The sequence below is a fragment of the Dermacentor variabilis genome, chromosome 3 (assembly GCF_050947875.1).
Source record: "Dermacentor variabilis isolate Ectoservices chromosome 3, ASM5094787v1, whole genome shotgun sequence".
In the NCBI taxonomy this organism is placed as follows: Eukaryota; Metazoa; Arthropoda; class Arachnida; order Ixodida; family Ixodidae; genus Dermacentor; species Dermacentor variabilis.
The window spans coordinates 134,380,565-134,397,919 of NC_134570.1; the positions used below are offsets into that span (position 1 = coordinate 134,380,565).

The 17,355-nt window shown below is 48.3% G+C and overlaps 1 protein-coding gene across 1 annotated transcript; it reads right to left on the bottom strand.

Moving 5' to 3' along the window:
* Positions 1-14,208: 14,208 nt before the first annotated feature.
* LOC142574201 (BEN domain-containing protein 5-like) lies at positions 14,209-16,828 on the bottom strand. The gene is made up of 5 exons (XM_075683347.1): positions 15,664-16,828; positions 15,022-15,105; positions 14,843-14,925; positions 14,446-14,665; positions 14,209-14,353 (listed from the first exon to the last, which is right to left on the bottom strand). Exons 1-5 carry the CDS (start codon positions 15,728-15,730, stop codon positions 14,232-14,234), a joined length of 576 nt encoding a protein of 191 aa, XP_075539462.1. The 5' UTR covers positions 15,731-16,828; the 3' UTR covers positions 14,209-14,231.
* Between the last annotated feature and the right edge of the window lie 527 nt (positions 16,829-17,355).

Consider the following 17,355-nt stretch of genomic DNA (forward strand, 5'->3'; position numbering starts at 1 on the left):
CTTAAGAAAGGCTTCAGGTCTGTGACAGGGACCGAAGCAGTAGGACAAACTGCATGCAATGAAATGGATGTGGCCATCTGGTCCGCTAGTACGTTTCCCTCAATGCCCCTATGTCCAGGCACCCAGCATATAATCACATGTTGGTTAGATATATATGCTTTACACAGTGCGGAGTAGAGTTCAATAAATACTGGATTTTTGTGGTTACAGAAAGACATCAAGGCCTTCACAACACTGAGGGAGTCCGTATATATAACTGATTTCTGGAGTTGTGATTTATTTATATGCTTTACGGCCGACAGCAGTGCATAAGCCTCAGCCGTAAAGATACTAGTTTCCGGGTGCAGTATGTCGGATTCCGAGAAGGATGGACCGACGGCTGCATAGGACACCCCCTCGCGCGATTTCGATGCGTCTGTGTAGAACTCGGTGCAGGCATACTTGTACTGGAGTTCCCGGAAATGCATTTGGATTTCGATATCTGGAGCATGCTTTGTGACTTCCACGAAAGATATATCACATTGTATGAGCTGCCACTCCCAAGGAGGTAGCAGCTTGGCTGGATGCATTAGGCGGAGCTCGAGGAGTGGGACGTGCATTTGATCACTAAGCTCCCTCACACGCAGCGAGAAAGGCTGTCTTACGGAGGGACGATTATGAAAGAGTGTAGCACATGTCATATCGTTAATGGTATTAAAACACGGATGTTGAGGATTAGAGTGGACTTTCAGAAAATATGTTTGGCTGATGTATGTTCTCTGGATATGAAGTGACCACTCATTCGATTCTGCATATAAACTTTGTATGGGACTCGTTCTGAAAGCTCCTGTGGCTAAACGGATACCTAGATGGTGAACAGGGTCTAGCATCTTTAGCGCACTTGGAGCGGCAGAATGATAGATCACGGCACTATAATCTAATCGTGAACGAATCAGGCTCTTATAGAGATTAATTAAGCACTGCCTGTCACTACCCCACGAAGTATGGGATAGAAGTTTGATTAGGTTCATTGTTTTCAGACATTTTTCTTTAAGATGTTTAATGTGGGGGACGAAAGTGAGTCTATAGTCAAGTATGACACCTAGAAATTTGTGTTCTTTGTTAACAGGTATCTGTTGTCCATGCAGTTCTATGCAAGGATCTGGGATAAGTCCTCTCTTTCTTGTAAAAAGAACACAAGAGCTTTTGTTAGGATTGATCTTAAATCCATTCCTGTCTGCCCACATTGACACTTTGTTCAGGCCATGCTGTACCTGTCTCTCGCAGACTGCGAGGTTACAAGATTTGAAAGCTATTTGAATGTCGTCCACGTAAACAGAGTAAAATATGGCGGGTGGTAGTGAAGCACGAAGCGTGTTCATCTTCACGATAAAGAGCGTGCAGCTAAGCACGCCTCCCTGGGGTACACCAGTTTCTTGTATGAAAGGACGTGACAGTACATTGCCGACTTTAACCCGGAATGTACGATTAGACAAGTAGTTTGTTATTATGTTTAGCATATTGCCATGAATGCCCATTTCTGACAAGTCTCTTAAGATGCCGTAGCGCCACGTTGTGTCATAGGCCTTCTCCATGTCGAGGAATATGGATAAGAAAACCTGCTTGTGTACAAATGCGTCCCGGATATTTGCTTCTACACGTACAAGATGGTCAGTTGTTGGGCGCCCTTCTCGGAAGCCGCACTGATAAGGATCAAGCATTTTGCTCTGTTCAAGGAAAAAGATGAGTCGCCGATTTATCATTTTTTCAAACACCTTACAAATGCAACTTGTGAGGGCTATTGGGCGGTAACTTGCCACTGAGGAAGGGTCTTTTCCTTGTTTCAAAACAGGGACCACAATGGCTTCCTTCCACGCAATTGGAAGGTACCCTGCATCCCAGATGGTGTTGAAAAGTGTGAGTAGTGTAACTTGCGTATCCGTGTGTAAATTTTTGAGCATTTCATACATGATTCGATCCGATCCCGGTGCAGAGCTCTTGCATGCGCTCAAGGCAGCTCTCAACTCGGCAATGCTAAAAGGACAGTTGTATGGTTCATTCTGTTGACATTTTCTCATAAGTGGCTTACATTCTTCTATTTGTTTATATTTCATAAAGGATTGCGAGTAATGGTTGGCACTTGACACGCTCTCAAAGTGCTCCCCAAGTGAGTCCGCCTGAGCTTGTAGGGTATCGCCTTCTGTGTTTACCAAAGGGAGTGCATATGCTTGTCGCCCTCTTATCCTATTCACCCTGTTCCAGGCTTTGGCCTCATCTCTGAACGAGTTAATACTCGATAGAAACTTCTGCCAACTTTCTCGTCTGGCCTGTCGGCGGGTTCGCCTGCCTTCGGATTTTGCTTTTTTAATGTTGCTAAGATTCTCCGCAGTGGGGGAAGCGCGTAGCAACCCCCACGCCCTGTTCTGTTTTTTACGAGCGATCCTGCAATCGTCGTTCCACCATGGGACACGCCGTTTGCAGGCCAAGCCTTTTACTTCTGATATGCATTTATATGCGACATCTATTATGAAGGCTGTAAAGAACTCGACTGCAGCGTCAATTCCTAACGAAGACAGGTCAGCCCATGAGATACTAGTTAGAGATCGAAATTTCTCCCAATCAGCTGTCTCAATCTTCCACCTAGGAGCGTATGGTGGATATTCGTTTTCCTTATATGATCTTAGCAGTATAGGGAAGTGGTCGCTCCCGTAAGGATTGGTCGTAACTTCCCATTCAAGTTCAGGCAGTACAGACGGGGAGACTATACTAAGATCTATTGACGAAAAGGATCGGTTTGCAAGAGAGTAATATGTGGGTTCTTTCTTATTGAGAAGGCACGCTCCAGAAGAAAAAAGGAACTGTTCAACAAGGCGACCTCGCGCATCTATACGAGAGTCGCCCCACAGGGAGCTGTGCGCATTGAAATCGCCAAGAATAGCATAAGGTTCTGGCAATTGATCGATCAAGGAGTGAAATTCATGTTTGTTCAGTTGGTAATGCGGGGGTATGTAAAGGGAGCAAATGGTGATGAGTTTATTTAGTAGGACAACTCGAACCGCCACTGCTTCAAGGGGCGTTTGTAGCTGTAAAGGTTGACACGCAATACTTCTATGAGTAAGAATCGCAACACCACCCGATGATGCGACGGCATCATCGCGATCTTTGCGAAACGTAACATAAGTACGGAGAAAGTTTGTGTGTTTAGATTTTAAGTGTGTTTCCTGTAAACACAGCACTTTTGGATTATGTTTGTGGATGAGTTCTTGCAAATCATCAAGGTTTCTAAGGAGACCTCTGATGTTCCATTGAATTATTTGTGTATCCATGTTTAAGGTAAATTGGTGCTGTGTTTACGGAAACGGAGTGGATGCCTTATATTACAGAGCCCTTTCGAGGCCCTGTAATAGGTGTTTTGTTCTTTCTGAAGCGTTCGAGCGATTCTCGACGCTCCTTAGGCGTTTGGTGCGCCTTGGGGACAGGTGTAGTGTCCATTGCCTCGTGTGAGGCGCCGGACAAGCGCTCTTGCGAGCGAGAGGTTTTCAGAGGGAGTCCCGCCTTGGAGGGCAAGACCCCTGCGCCCACCAGCCCGGAGGTCGATGGGGCTCCCTGAGGGATTTGGCTGCGCTGGCCGTTGCCAGCGCTGGAAGGGGCCTCGGAGGTTGGGGCAGCCTCGGCTGCACCCACCTTCGGGGTGGATGGTCCCTTCTCCTCGGTTGACGGAGCAGCGCTAGCTGCAACCGCCGCGGGGGCAGATGGCGTAACTGCCGACTCACTGCCTGTGGGTCGGACAGCCGCCGGAGGCCGTTGTGACGCTGCCCCCTTACGCGCCACATCGGCAAAGCTGCTCTTAGACAGGTATGACACCCGCCTACGTGCCTCCTTGAAAGATATATTTTCTTTGACTTTGATTGTGACAATCTCTTTTTCTCTTTTCCAGGACGGGCAGGACCGCGAGTATGCGGCATGCTCGCCCTCACAGTTGACACAATGTGGAGTGTTCTGGCACGTTTCGGAGGAATGTTCTTTGTTACTGCACTTGGCACATGTCAGCCGGCCTCGACAGTTCTGTGAACTGTGGCCGAACCTTTGGCACTTAAAGCATCTGAGAGGATTGGGCACGTATGGCCTAACACGAAGTTTGATGTAACCGGCCTCGATGGACTCGGGGAGGACACTTGAACCGAAAGTGAGTATCAGGTGTTTCGTATTGATCTCTTTACCGTCTCGCCTGATCTTAATTCGCTTAACATTTATGACATTCTGTTCACTGAAGCCCTCCAAGAGTTCAGCTTCAGTGAGCTCTAGCATGTCATCATCCGAGACAACGCCGCGGGTGGTGTTCATGGTACGGTGCGGGGTTACTGTTGCTTGGGTGTCCCCAAATGATACTAGCTGAGGCAGTTTCTCAAATTGCTTTTGATCGCGGAGCTCCAGGAGGAGGTCACCGCTAGCCATCCTCGACACCTTATATCCTGGACCAAAAAGTTCGGTAAGAGACTTAGATACAAGGAACGGGGAGATTGTTCGCACTTGTTTAGCTGGTTTTTCTGCGTGTATTACATGAAAACGAGGAAAATTCTGGACTTGGCGTCCGAAAAACTGGAAGATCTCTTCGGTCCGCCCTCGTTTCTGAGGGCGATCAGGGAGTTTAGGAAAAGCGTTTTCCATGAGTATAGTTGAGTTTTCGGCCGCGATGCCGACCACCCACCATGGAGCCCAACAGGGGGACGTGACAGGACTTTCTGCTAGAGAAACCCTGCCAACGCCAGCCGTACATCGCTGCTATAACCAAATACAGCATAACCAAGGCTGGCTAGCTACACAAGGTTAACCCTTGCCGCCGGGAAACTAGGAAGTGAGGAGAAGTGATGAGAAGACAGGAAAGATGAAAAAGGCGAGAGAGAAAGACGAAGATTGGAGAGGAGGACAGGAAAAGGCGACTGCCGATTTCCCCCGGGTGGGTCAGTCCGGGGGTGCCGTCTATGTGAAGCCGAGGCCGAAGAGGTGTGTTGCCTCCGCCGGGGGGCCTTAAAGGTCCCAACACCCAGCTTCGGCTCAACCCCCAGGATCCCCTTTTCCCCAGACACGGCTAAGCCGCGCACGGCTACACGCGGGAGGGTCCAACCCTCGTGTGCTCGGGTACGTGGTGTCGCAACACACCAAACGCCTGCTTACGCAGACGCCCCTGCGGGGAAGGAAATGAACGAGTCGCCGATTAATCATTTTTTCGAATACCTTACAAAGGCACCTTGTCAGGGCTATCGGGCGGTAACTTGCCACTGAGGAAGGATCTTTGCCTTGTTTCAAAACCGGGATCACAATGGCTTCCTTCCACGCGGTTGGAAGGTACCCTGCATCCCAAATGGTGTTGAAAAGTGTGACTAGTGTAACCTGCGTGTCATTGTGTAAGTTTTTGACCATTTCATACATGATTCTGTCAGATCCCGGTGCAGAGCTCTTGCATGCGCTCAAGGCAGCTCTCAACTCGGCAATGCTAAAAGGACAGTTGTATGGTTCATTCTGTTGACATTTTCTCATGAGTGGCTTACTTTCTTCTATTTGTTTATATTTCAGAAAGGATTGCGAGTAATGGTTGGCACTTGACACGCTCTCAAAGTGCTCCCCAAGTGAGTCCGCCTGATCTTGTAGGGTATCGCCTTCTGTGTTTACCAAAGGGAGTGCATGTGCTTGTCGCCCTCTTATCCTATTGACCCTGTTCCAGGCTTTCGCCTCATCTCTGAACGAGTTAATACTCGATAGAAACTTCTGCCAACTTTCTCGTCTGGCCTGTCGGCGGGTTCGCCTACCTACGGATTTTACTTTTTTAAAGTTGACTAGATTCTCTGCAGTGGGAGAAGCGCGTAGCAACCCCCACGCCTTGTTCTGTTTTTTACGAGCGATCCTACAATCGTCGTTCCACCATGGGACACGCCGTTTGCAGGCCAAGCCTTTTACTTCTGATATGCATTTAAATGCGACATCGATTATGAATGCTGTAAAAACCTCGACTGCAGCGTCAATTCCTAACAAAGACAGGTCAGCCCATGGGATACTAGTTAGAGATCGAAATTTCTCCCAATCAGCTGTCTCAATCTTCCACCTAGGAGCGTGTGGTGGATATTCGTTTTCTTTATGTGATCTTAGCAGTATAGGGAAGTGGTCGCTACCGTAAGGGTTGTCGGTAACTTCCCATTCAAGTTCAGGCAGTACAGACGGGGAGACTATAGTAAGATCTATTGACGAAAAGGATCGGTTTGCAAGAGAGTAATATGTGGGTTCTTTCTTATTGAGAAGGCACGCTCCGGAAGAAAAAAGGAACTGTTCAACAAGACGACCTCGCGCATCTGTACGAGAGTCGCCCCACAGGCAGCTGTGCGCATTGAAATCGCCAAGAACAACATAAGGTTCTGGCAATTCGTCTATAAATGACTGAAATTCATGTTTGTTTAATTTGTAGTGTGGGGGTACGTAAAGCGAGCAAATGGTTACGAGTTTATTAAGGAAAACAGCTCGAACCGCCACTGCCTCAAGGGCCGTTCGTAGCTGTAAACGTTGGCACGCTACGCTTTTTTTGATTATAATTGCGACACCGCCCAATGATGCGACAGCATCATCGCGATCTTTCCGAAAAGTAACATATTGTCGAAGAAAGTTTGTGTATTTTGATTTTAAGTGTGTTTCCTGTAAACACAGCACTTTTGGATTATGTGTGTGGATGAGTTCTTGCAAATCATCAAGGTTTCTAACGAGACCTCTGACGTTCCATTGTATGATTTGTGTATCCATATTTAATGTAAATTAGTGCTGTGTGTACGGAAACGGAAAGATGCCTTAGATTACAGAGCCCTTTCGAGGCCCTGTAATAGGTGTTTTGTTCTTTTTGAAGCGTTCAAGCGATTCTCGACGCTCCTTAGGCGTTTGGTGCGCCTTGGGGACAGGTGTAGTGTCCATTGCCTCGTGTGAGACGCCGGACAAGAGCTCTTGCGAGCGAGAGGTTTTCAGAGGGAGTCCCGCTTTGGAGGGCAAGACCCCTGCGCCCACCAGCCCGGAGGTCGATGGGACTCCCTGAGGGATTTGGCTGCGCTGGCCGTTGCCAGCGCTGGAAGGGGCCTCGGAGGTTGGGGCAGCCTCGGCTGCACCCACCTTCGGGGTGGATGGTTTCTTCTCCTCGGTTGACGGAGCAGCGCTAGCTGCAACCGCCGCGGGGGCAGATGGCGTGACTGCCGACTCACTGCTTGTGGGTCGGACAGCCGCCGGAGGCCGTTGTGACGCTGCCCCCTGACGCGCCACTTCGGCAAAGCTGGCCTTAGGAAGGTATGCAACCCGCCTGCGTGCCTCTTTGAATGATATGTTTTCTTTTATTTTGATAGTGACTATTTCTTATTCTTTTTTCCAAGACGGGCATGACCGCGAGTATGCGGCATGCTCGCCATCACAGTTCACGCAGTGTGGAGCGCTTTCGCACGTTTCAGAGGCATGGTCACGGGAACTACATTTTGCACATGTCTGGCGGCCTCGGCAGTTCTGTGAGCTATGGCCGAATCGCTGGCACTTAAAGCATCGTAGGGGATTTGGAATGTACGGTCTCACTCGGATTTTCACATAGCCTGTCTCGATAGTGTCTGGTAGGTTGCTTGAGCCAAATGTAAGTATTAGGTGCATGGTATTGATTTCTTTTCCGTCACGTCTTATTTTAATTCTCTTAACATTGATGACGTTCTGATCATTCCAACCCTCTAGAAGTTCAGCTTCAGACAATTCAAGCAGATCAGCATCCGATACAACGCCACGGGTAGTATTCATGGTACGGTGGGGGGTCACTGTGACTGGAACACCCCCAAAAGATACAAGTTTGGACAGTTTTTCAAATTGTTTCTGATCGCGGAGCTCTAGGAGAAGATCACCGCTAGCCATTTTCGATGCTTTGTATCCGGGACCAAAAACTTCTGTCAGAGATTTCGAGACAACGAAAGGCGAGATCATTCTTACTGTCTTCTCAGGCTTATCAGAGTGGATGACATGAAAGCGGGGAAAGTTCTGTGTACGATTGCCAAAAAACTTAAAGACATCTTCGGTGCGCCCTCGTTTCTGAGGGCGATCAGGAAGTTTGGGGAAACCAGTTTCCATGAAGTTATATAAAAATTCGGCAACAGCGCCGACCGCCCACCACGGAGCCCAACGCGGGGACGCGGCAGAGCTTGCATACAAGTCTGCACGACGCCAGTCGTACGCCGCCACTATAACCAAATATGGTGTACCCAAGGTTGGATAGCCACACAGGGTTAACCCTTGCCACCAAGAAGAAGGAAGTAAATAGAAGAGAGAAGGAGACAGGAAAGTACTAAAAGTAGAAGGGAAAGACGAAGGTTTCAGGAGAGAGAGACAGGAAAAGGCGACTGCCGATTTCCCCCGGGTGGGTCAGTCCGGGGGTGCAGTCTACGTGAAGCAGAGGCCAAAGAGGTGTGTTGCCTCCGCCGGGGGGCCTTATAGGTCCGAACACCCGGCATCGGCTCAACCTCCAGGATCCCCCTTTCCCCGGACACGGCTAAGCCGCGCACGGCTACACGCGGGACGGTCCAACCCTCATGTGCTCGGGTACGTGGTGTCGCAACACACCAAACGCCTGCTGACGCAGACGCCCCTGCGGGGGCCCCTGCCACTTTTGAACGCATGATGGACTTCACGGATTCAAATGGTCCACGTGCCTGTGCTACCTGGACGACGTTATCGTATTCTCCCCAACGTTCGCTACGCACCTCGAGCGCCTCTCAGCAGTCCTGGACGTTTTTCGTCGAGCCGGTCTGCAACTCAACGCATCCAAGTGCCAATTCGGCCGTCGCCAGATTACCGTCCTTGGACATCTCGTTGACGCGAACGGAGTGCAACCGGACCCAGGCAAGATCCATGCTGTTGCGCACTTCCCTGTTCCGAAGTGTGTCAAGGATGTGCGCAGCTTCATCGGCCTTTGTTCGTACTTCCGCCGTTTCGTGAGAAATTTCGCCGCCATAGCACGACCACTAACCGAGCTTTTGAAAAAAGACGGCCCTTTCCAGTGGAGCGATAACGAGGCCTCTGCATTCTCACATCTAATCGACATTCTCACAACGCCTCCCGTTCTGGCCCATTTCGATCCTTCTGCGCCTACCGAAGTCCGTACTGATGCCAGCGGTCACGGAATTGGCGCGGTACTGGCACAACGCCAGCGTGGCCACGACCGTGTTATCGCTTACGCCAGCAGGCTCCTCTCACCCGCGGAGCGCAACTATTCCATCACTGAGCGTGAGTGTCTGGCCCTAGTTTGGGCGGTTGCGAAATTCCGCCCATACTTATATGGCCGATCTTTTTCGGTTGTCACAGACTATCACGCGCTTTGCTGGTTATGCTCACTGAAAGATCCTACAGGAAGACTTCGTCGCTGGGCCTTACGCCTCCAAGAATATTCGTATACTGTCACCTATAAATCTGGCCGACTACACAAGGACGCTGACTGCCTGTCTCGCTACCCGGTCGACGAGCCTGACGACGCCGACAGTAGTAGCGCCACCGGCATTTTCTCTGTGTCTGCCTTCGCTAACATCGCCGATGAGCAGTACCGAGACCTATCGCTGCGAGCACTTATCGAGCGTCTGCGCTCTACACCTACCGACGCATCCGTTCGCCGATATGTCCTCCAGGGCGGCATTCTGTATCGAAGGAACTTCCTCCCTGACGGCTCTGACCTTCTTCTTGTCGTGCCAAAGCAGCTACGACAGACTGTGCTCTTTGAGATGCATGACGCACCCACTGCAGGACATCTTGGGGTAACCCGCACGTACGACCGCGTCCGCCGCCGCTTCTATTGGCCTGGTCTCGCTCGCTCCGTTCGACGCTATGTTGCTGCCTGTGATCGCTGCCAGCGTCGGAAAACACCTCAGGTGCTACCTGCCGGTCATCTCCAGCCGATCACCGTCCCTGTGGAACCGTTCTTTCGTGTTGGATTAGACCTGCTCGGTCCGTTTCCCACGTCATCCTCTGGGAACAAATGGGTAGCCGTCGCGATTGATTACGCCACCCGATACGCTATCACTCGGGCTCTCCCTACCAGTTGCGCCACTGACGTCGCGGACTTTCTCTTGCGTGACATTATCTTGCTTCATGGCGCCCCGCGACAGCTGCTTACTGACCGTGGTCGAAACTTTCTCTCGAAAGTTATCGCTGACATTGTGCGTTCCTGCTCCATTCAACACAAACTGACTACCTCATACCATCCTCAAACCAATGGCCTGACAGAGCGGTTAAACCGTACTCTCACCGATATGCTGGCCAAGTACGTTTCCAAGGACCACCACGACTGGGACATTGCCCTTCCTTACGTAACATTCGCGTACAATTCTTCCCGGCACGACACCGCTGGATTTTCTCCGTTTTATCTACTGTACGGTCGCGAACCTACCTTGCCCTTAGACACGGCACTTCCTCCTGCTGCGGTCTCAACAAGCGAGTATGCGCGCGACGCCATCGCCCTCGCCGACCATGCACGGCAGCTTGCCCTTGCTCGACTGACGGCCTCACAAGCCACTCAGCAGTGCCAGTACAACGCCCGCCATCGTGACGTACAGTTTTCGCCTGGTGCGCTCGTACTCCTGTGGTCGCCCACTCGTCACGTCGGACTTTCCGAGAAGCTCCTTTCGCGATACACAGGGCCCTACCGCGTGCTGCGCCAGGTGACGCCTGTGACTTACGAAATTGCTCCTGTGGGTTCAACCTCGTCCTCTCCTCTGGCATCTAGTGATGTCGTACACGTCAGTAGGCTCAAGGCCTACTACACTGCTTCCGAGTCCGATCTTTAGTCGCTCCGGGACGGCGCTTCTGCCGCCGTGGGTCGTGCTACGGCACTATATGTGCGATCACGAAAGGCGAGCAGTGTGAAGACGACGACGACGATTAGAAGCTAGCGCGGGCTGTTGCCTCTTGGCCAAGCGCAGCATATTGCCTTGTAAATATGCTTGTAAATAGCTTTTCGTCGGTGTCTTCCTACGTAACAATATCCTTCAATACGTACAAGATGATCGGTTGTGGACCGCCCTTCTCTAAAGCCACACTGATAGGGATCTAGCATTTTGCTCAGTTCAAGGAAGTGAATTAGTCGCCGATTAATCATTTTTTCAAATACCTTACAAAGGCAGCTTGTGAGGGCTATCGGGCGGTAACTTGCCACTGAGGAAGGGTCTTTGCCTTGTTTCAAAACAGGGACCACAATGGCTTGTTTCAATGCGGTTGGAAGGTATCCCACAGCCCAAATAGTGTTAAAAAGTGCGAGTAGTGTAAGTTGCGTGTCATTGTGTAGGTTTTTGATCATTTCATACACTATTCTGTCCGATCCTGGTGCAAAGCTCTTGCATGCGCTCAAGGTAGCTCTACACTATGCAATACTAAAAGGACGGTTGTATGGTTCATTCTGACATTTTCTGATGAAAGGCTTACATTCTTCTATTTGTGTTTGAGAAAGGATTGTGAATAATTTGTTGAACTAGACACGTTCTCAATATACTCCCCAAGTGAGCCTGCCTGGTCTTGCAGTGTATCGCCCTGTGTGTTTACCAGAGGGAGTGAATATATTTGCCGCCCTCTAATCCCATTAACCCTGCTCCAGGCTTTGGCCTCATCTCTGAACGAGTTAATACTCGATAGAAACTTGTGCCAACTTTCTTTTTTGGCCTGTCGGCGGGTTCGCCTGCCTTGTGTTAGGGTTGGCGTCGGACACCACGGGCGATACGTCATCCCCCTACCCTCTACTTGGTCGGAGCCCACGGGCAACAGGTCATTCACCCTACCTACAACTAGGCCGGAGCCCACAGGCGACAGGTCGTTCCCCCTACCCTCTACTTGGTCGGAGCCCACGGGCGACAGGTCGTTCACCCTACCTTCTACTAGGCCGGAGCCCACGGGCGACAGGTCATTCACCCGACCTTCTCCCGGATTCATCGAAAAGAGGATCGACTTCTCCTTGCCGTGCTCGGTAATGCAGGAGGAGGGGCCCTCTCTCTGTGCCTGTCACGTGTCATCGACGGAAGCAAGATCCCGCCCACACTTGTAGAGAGCCTATTTAAGGGGCTCCGAAATGTACTTTTGATATACTTCATACTTCATGCCCTTCTTATTTTCTTTCAACTACCTTTGAATAAACAGTGCAAGTTTCGCACGAGCAAATCGTCTCGCCCCTGCTTGGTTGCCAAGATCTACCGGATGCCTGCAGCCCGCCGACAACGCCACGCTACCGAATAAGTAATGTCGGTCGAGCTTCGATAGGCGGGCGCCGCTACTTCTCGGCAGCAGTACGGTACGCTACCCTGGAGTACGCAACACTTGGGACTTTACTTTTTTAAAGTTGATAAGATTCTCAGCAGTGGGAGAAGCGCGTAGCAACCCGCACGCCTTGTTCTGATTCTTACGGGCGATCCTACACTCGCCGTTCCACCACGGTACACGTGGTTTGCATGCCAAACCACTTCGTATATGCATTTTGATGCGGCATCTATTATGAATGCTGTAAGATAATCCACAGCAGCATCAATTTCTAACGAGGACATGTCATCCCACGATATACTAGTTAAGTTTTGGAATTTCTCCCAGTCTGCTGTGTCAATCTTCCACCTAGGAGCCTGTGGAGGATATTCGTTTTCTTTAAGTGTTCTTAATATAATGGGGAAGTAGTCGCTTCCGTAAGGATTCTTCGTAACTTCCCATTCGAGTTCAGGCAGTATGGAGGGGGAAGCTATGCTCAGATCAATTGAAGGAAAGGTATTGTTTGCAAGACAGTAATATCTGGGTTCCTTCTTATTCAGAAGGCACGCACCAGAAGAAAAAAATGGGACTGTTCAACAAGACGAACTCGCACATCTATACGAGAGTCGCCCCACAGGCAATTGTGCGCATTGAAGTCGCCAAGAACAACGTAAGGTTCAGGCAATTCGTGTATAAAGGACTGAAATTCGTGTTTGTTTAAATTGTAATGTGGGGGTACGTAAAGGGAACAAATGGTAACGAGTTTGTTTAGGAGAACAACTCGAACTGCCACTGCTTCAAGGGGCGTTGGTAGCTGTAAGTGCTGACAGGAAATGCTTTTATGGATAAAAATAGCAACACCGCCTGATGATACACCAGCATCATCGCGGTCTTTGCGAAACGTGACATACGGTCGGAGAGAGTTTGTGTGTTGTGGTTTTAAGTGTGTTTCCTGTAGACACAGCACTTTTGGATTGTATTTTTGGATAAGCTCTTGCACGTCATCAAGGTTCCTAAGAAGACCTCTAACGTTCCATTGAATAATTTGTGTATCCATATTGAAAGTAAATAAGTGCTGTGTGTATGGAAACGGAGGTGATGCCTTAGGTTACAGAGCTCTTTCGAGGCCCTGTAACGGGGGTTCTGCCCTTTCTGGAGCGTTCGAGGGAGCCTCGCCGCTCCTTAGGCGTTTGGTGCGCCTTGAGGACAGGTGTAGTGTCCATTGCCTCTTGTGAGGCGCCGGGCACGTGCTCTTGCGAGCGAGGAGTTACAAGAGAGAGTCCCGCCTTGGAGGGCAAGACCCCTGCGCCCACCAGCCCGGAGGTAGATGGGGCTCCCTGAGGGATTTGGCTGCGCCGGCTGTTGCCAACGCTGGAAGGGGCCGGGGAGTTTGGCTGCGCCCACCCAGATGGAAAAAATTTCCAGTTCCGGCTGTATTATTGAACCGGAAATCCTTCCCAGCTGGAAAATGTTCCAGTTGGAAATGACTCTTTCCAGCCGGGATTGGAACTTCTGATCCAGCTGGAACTTTCTCCTCTTCCAGCAGGAAATTGCTCCTCTTTCCAGCTGGAAAGTGCTCCTATTCCAGCTGGAAAGTGCTCCTATTCCAGCTGGAAAGTGTCCCTGTTCCAGCTAGAGAATGCTCTCAATCTAGCTTGAAAGGGTTCCTGTAATAACTGGAATCGAGCAGTTTCCAGCTGAAAATGAAGCAATTTCCACTTGGAGTCTCAGCTACCGAGCTGGAAATGTCCTTCTGGTAAACATAATTAAATCAAGCCGACTTCTGCACTGGAAAAAAGTTTAACAGGATCGATTACGTTTCACACTTCCATACAGTGCTTTTCTTCCAAGGAGAAGGGCATATAGCTGGTTGTTTTGAGCAACCACTCAGCCACATGCATAGAGGACAAAACTCCAGCAGTCAAAAACACAATGTACGTACATTTAAAAATATTTACAGTGGTACTCTAGTACTTGACAGCACTTTCTCAGTGTGGAAGGCGAAGTTTTCTTTTAACATCTGGAATTTTCTCACTGAGGGTCCTTGGCAGAGCACGCTCCGCAGCGCCGATGTTCTGGTTGTGTATCTGACCCCAGTGCCGCAGACAATCTACAATCAAAATAATGTATCTCAAAAGATGATCACAGTGATCAGCTGGAAAATGCATACTCTTTAACAAACCTTAAGCAATAAGTACCTACCATAAACAACCTCCACCTTTGCAAGCGTGAGCTGCTTGGATGGCTGCTCGCTGCTGCCACTTTTTGTTGGTGCGAGTCTGCCGCTGACACTTCTTTTTGCCAATAGTTCATTGCCCCAAATCACCTGGGCTGTGTCGCTCACAAGGATGCTTGGCTTTTTACTTCTGAATAGTTTTTCCGCTTGCTCAGGCATGACGAAAATTCCACCAGACAAGTGGAACTGGAAGAAAGTGAAAGAAAGGTGTTTATTGCTATATACAGCGTCAACTAGTATTACAGCACTAGAGGCAACTGCTGCATATAACACATCAATGTGAAGAGCTTGAAGAACAAGTTTTATTTGAATTTGGGTGCTAACGATAAATTTGTGGAATAGGTGAGCAACAACCATACTCACACGTCCATCAGATGTGGCCACAAAGTTGCCGTCCTGGCATCCTTTCGTATCGTCTAAGGCCTCTGGCACAGGCAAATCTGGTGCTAAAGCAGCAAATGTGAGACAGACAACAATAAGTATAATTCAAATAGGTTCACATCAAAATTTCGCTCAATTAATAATGTTCCAAGTACATTCACCGTCTTCGATAAAAGCAGCCACTCGTTGAGGCTGCTCTGTAGCAGGTGCCACTAGTGGTGCTTCTAGATTTTGTCGTCTCTCACCTGTGCAATAAAAAGTTTGAGATACATATGCATTTGGTCACCATAAATGTGCAATGAGTGATATTGCTGGTACACTTAATACTCTTACGGCCAGTGGGCCATTTGAGACTAGCTGTTGGACCAGCGGCAATACAACTGCTGTTGCAGCCTGTGCTGGCTCAAACCTGTGTATTGAAAACTTTGAGTTGTGCGTGCAACTATACACTTGAGTTACTTTGACCTGCGCTGATGCACCTGTTTGGAAAAAAACTATGTATTCATGGTCTTTAACTTAACTGCTGTTGTCCCATACAAATGTCCATGCTGTAATTCCCCTTGCAAGGCTTTCTCTTCTATCTTATCAGAATACTTAACAAAAATATTTGGCTACACAAACACAATGTATACTGTAGAGAATGCTTGTTAAATACACCTGCAAGCTTGCCACAAGACTGCAAATAAGTTGTTTTATTAAATGTTGCAGGAATATGGCTTCAGAAGTGACACTTTGATGAGCACTTGATAATACAGGATATTAGGTACCTTACAGCTAACAGTGCTGCATTTATGATTGCTTACCGTCACATCTCTCGCTTCTCTGCATGTCAAGTATTTGGGCAACTAGGAAAACATGAAAAGTGGTCATTGTTAGACAGCATATAATACACTCAACTACAATAAAAATGAAGTAATGCTTACAGTTGTTCAGCTGTGTTCTAATGTTATTTTCCAAGAACTCTATGTGTTTTTTAATGATGCATTGTGCTCCCGCTCAATGCGGCACTGCATTTTCCAGTATATTGCATCTTTTCGTGCAGTTATTAGCTCTTTTGAAGAAACCAGTGATTCAACGTCTGTTGAATCGCTGGTTTCATCATATAGCTTCCTGTTGACCTGTGCAAAAAAAAAATTATGAAGTGCATACACTTTTTCCATTGAACACTCCCACAACAAAATTGGGTTATGCACCAAGATTGTGGTAGTAGCAGCATTGCTGGGGCTCCCTATATTGTATCTCGGTTAGCGCCAAATTTTCTCAAACTGCAGTAACTTTACACCCATAATGTTTGATCAAAGTGACTAATAAGAATGATATTTGGTAGAGACGTGGGTGCTAAGCTGGGTAGCAGGGGGACCTTCCACGTAGTTTATTGTGATGCCTTTATCATCCACAAAAAGCATTAGCAACAGCATTGTTTTTTTTCTGTAGGCCATGGTTTTGTGTCTTCACTCTCAAGCTGATCCTAAAATGCACATCAAGTTTCACACATCACGTTCAGTATGCCAAGACGTTTTAGCTATTTGTTGGTGTATTGTTCAACAAAATTGCACTGAAGTGTGCAATTTAGTGCTAGAATATCCTATTTTAGAAGAACAATGTTGTGTCGTGTTGTGTTGGATTTTAATGGCGCATAAGCAACTTAGGCTATCATGCGCCAAACGCAAGGTCAAATTTATTTTTAAAAAGTTGGGTCACCTCAGCGACGATCCTTGTCTAGGCAAGGACTCCGAGGATCCCAACAAACTAAAGACCTCAGTCTTCTTCTCAAATATGAGAAAGTGGGTGAGGTGTATACCAAGATGAAGTTGGGGATAGGCTCATATATAGTTTTTCAATGATACCTGCTTCTCTTAAGAAGCTAATAACATGTGTGGTATCTACAAGTGCATCTTCGCCTAAAATCAATGCTGGGTGAAAGGGTATGTGTTGATTATAAAACGAAGTAAAGTATTTTTTCCTTGGTGTTTCGAGTTTTACGCATGTTAATAAGATGTGGTTTACAGTAAGTTCATTTCCACATTTGTCACAGCAAGGCTTGTCTTGTTTTGTCAGGAGGAAGTTGTCTGTAAGGTGCGTATGTCCTATGCGAAGGCGACATAAGATTACTTCGATGAAGCGTTCTTGGTGTGAGCATGTCTTACATTCTTTTATTACAGGTTTTACTAGGTGTAGTTTATTGGTTACTTCACTGTTCCATGTAGACTGCCATTTATTCCTCAGTTTATGGTTCACTAATTTCATACAGTCTTTGTAAGGAATTCTTGTTTGGATGATTTTTTATGTCGAGCTTTCGCTGCACATTCATCTGCTTTTTCGTTGCCACCGATTCCGACGTGACTGGGCACCCAGCAAAATTTTATGTTATGTCCTTTTCTAGTGGTTTTTCTCATGTTATGTAGGATGTCGCCGATTAATGGTGTAATTGCATTTCTAGGTTGAAGTGCTGTTAGTACGCTTAGTGAATCTGTGTCAATTATGCTGTTTTCAAT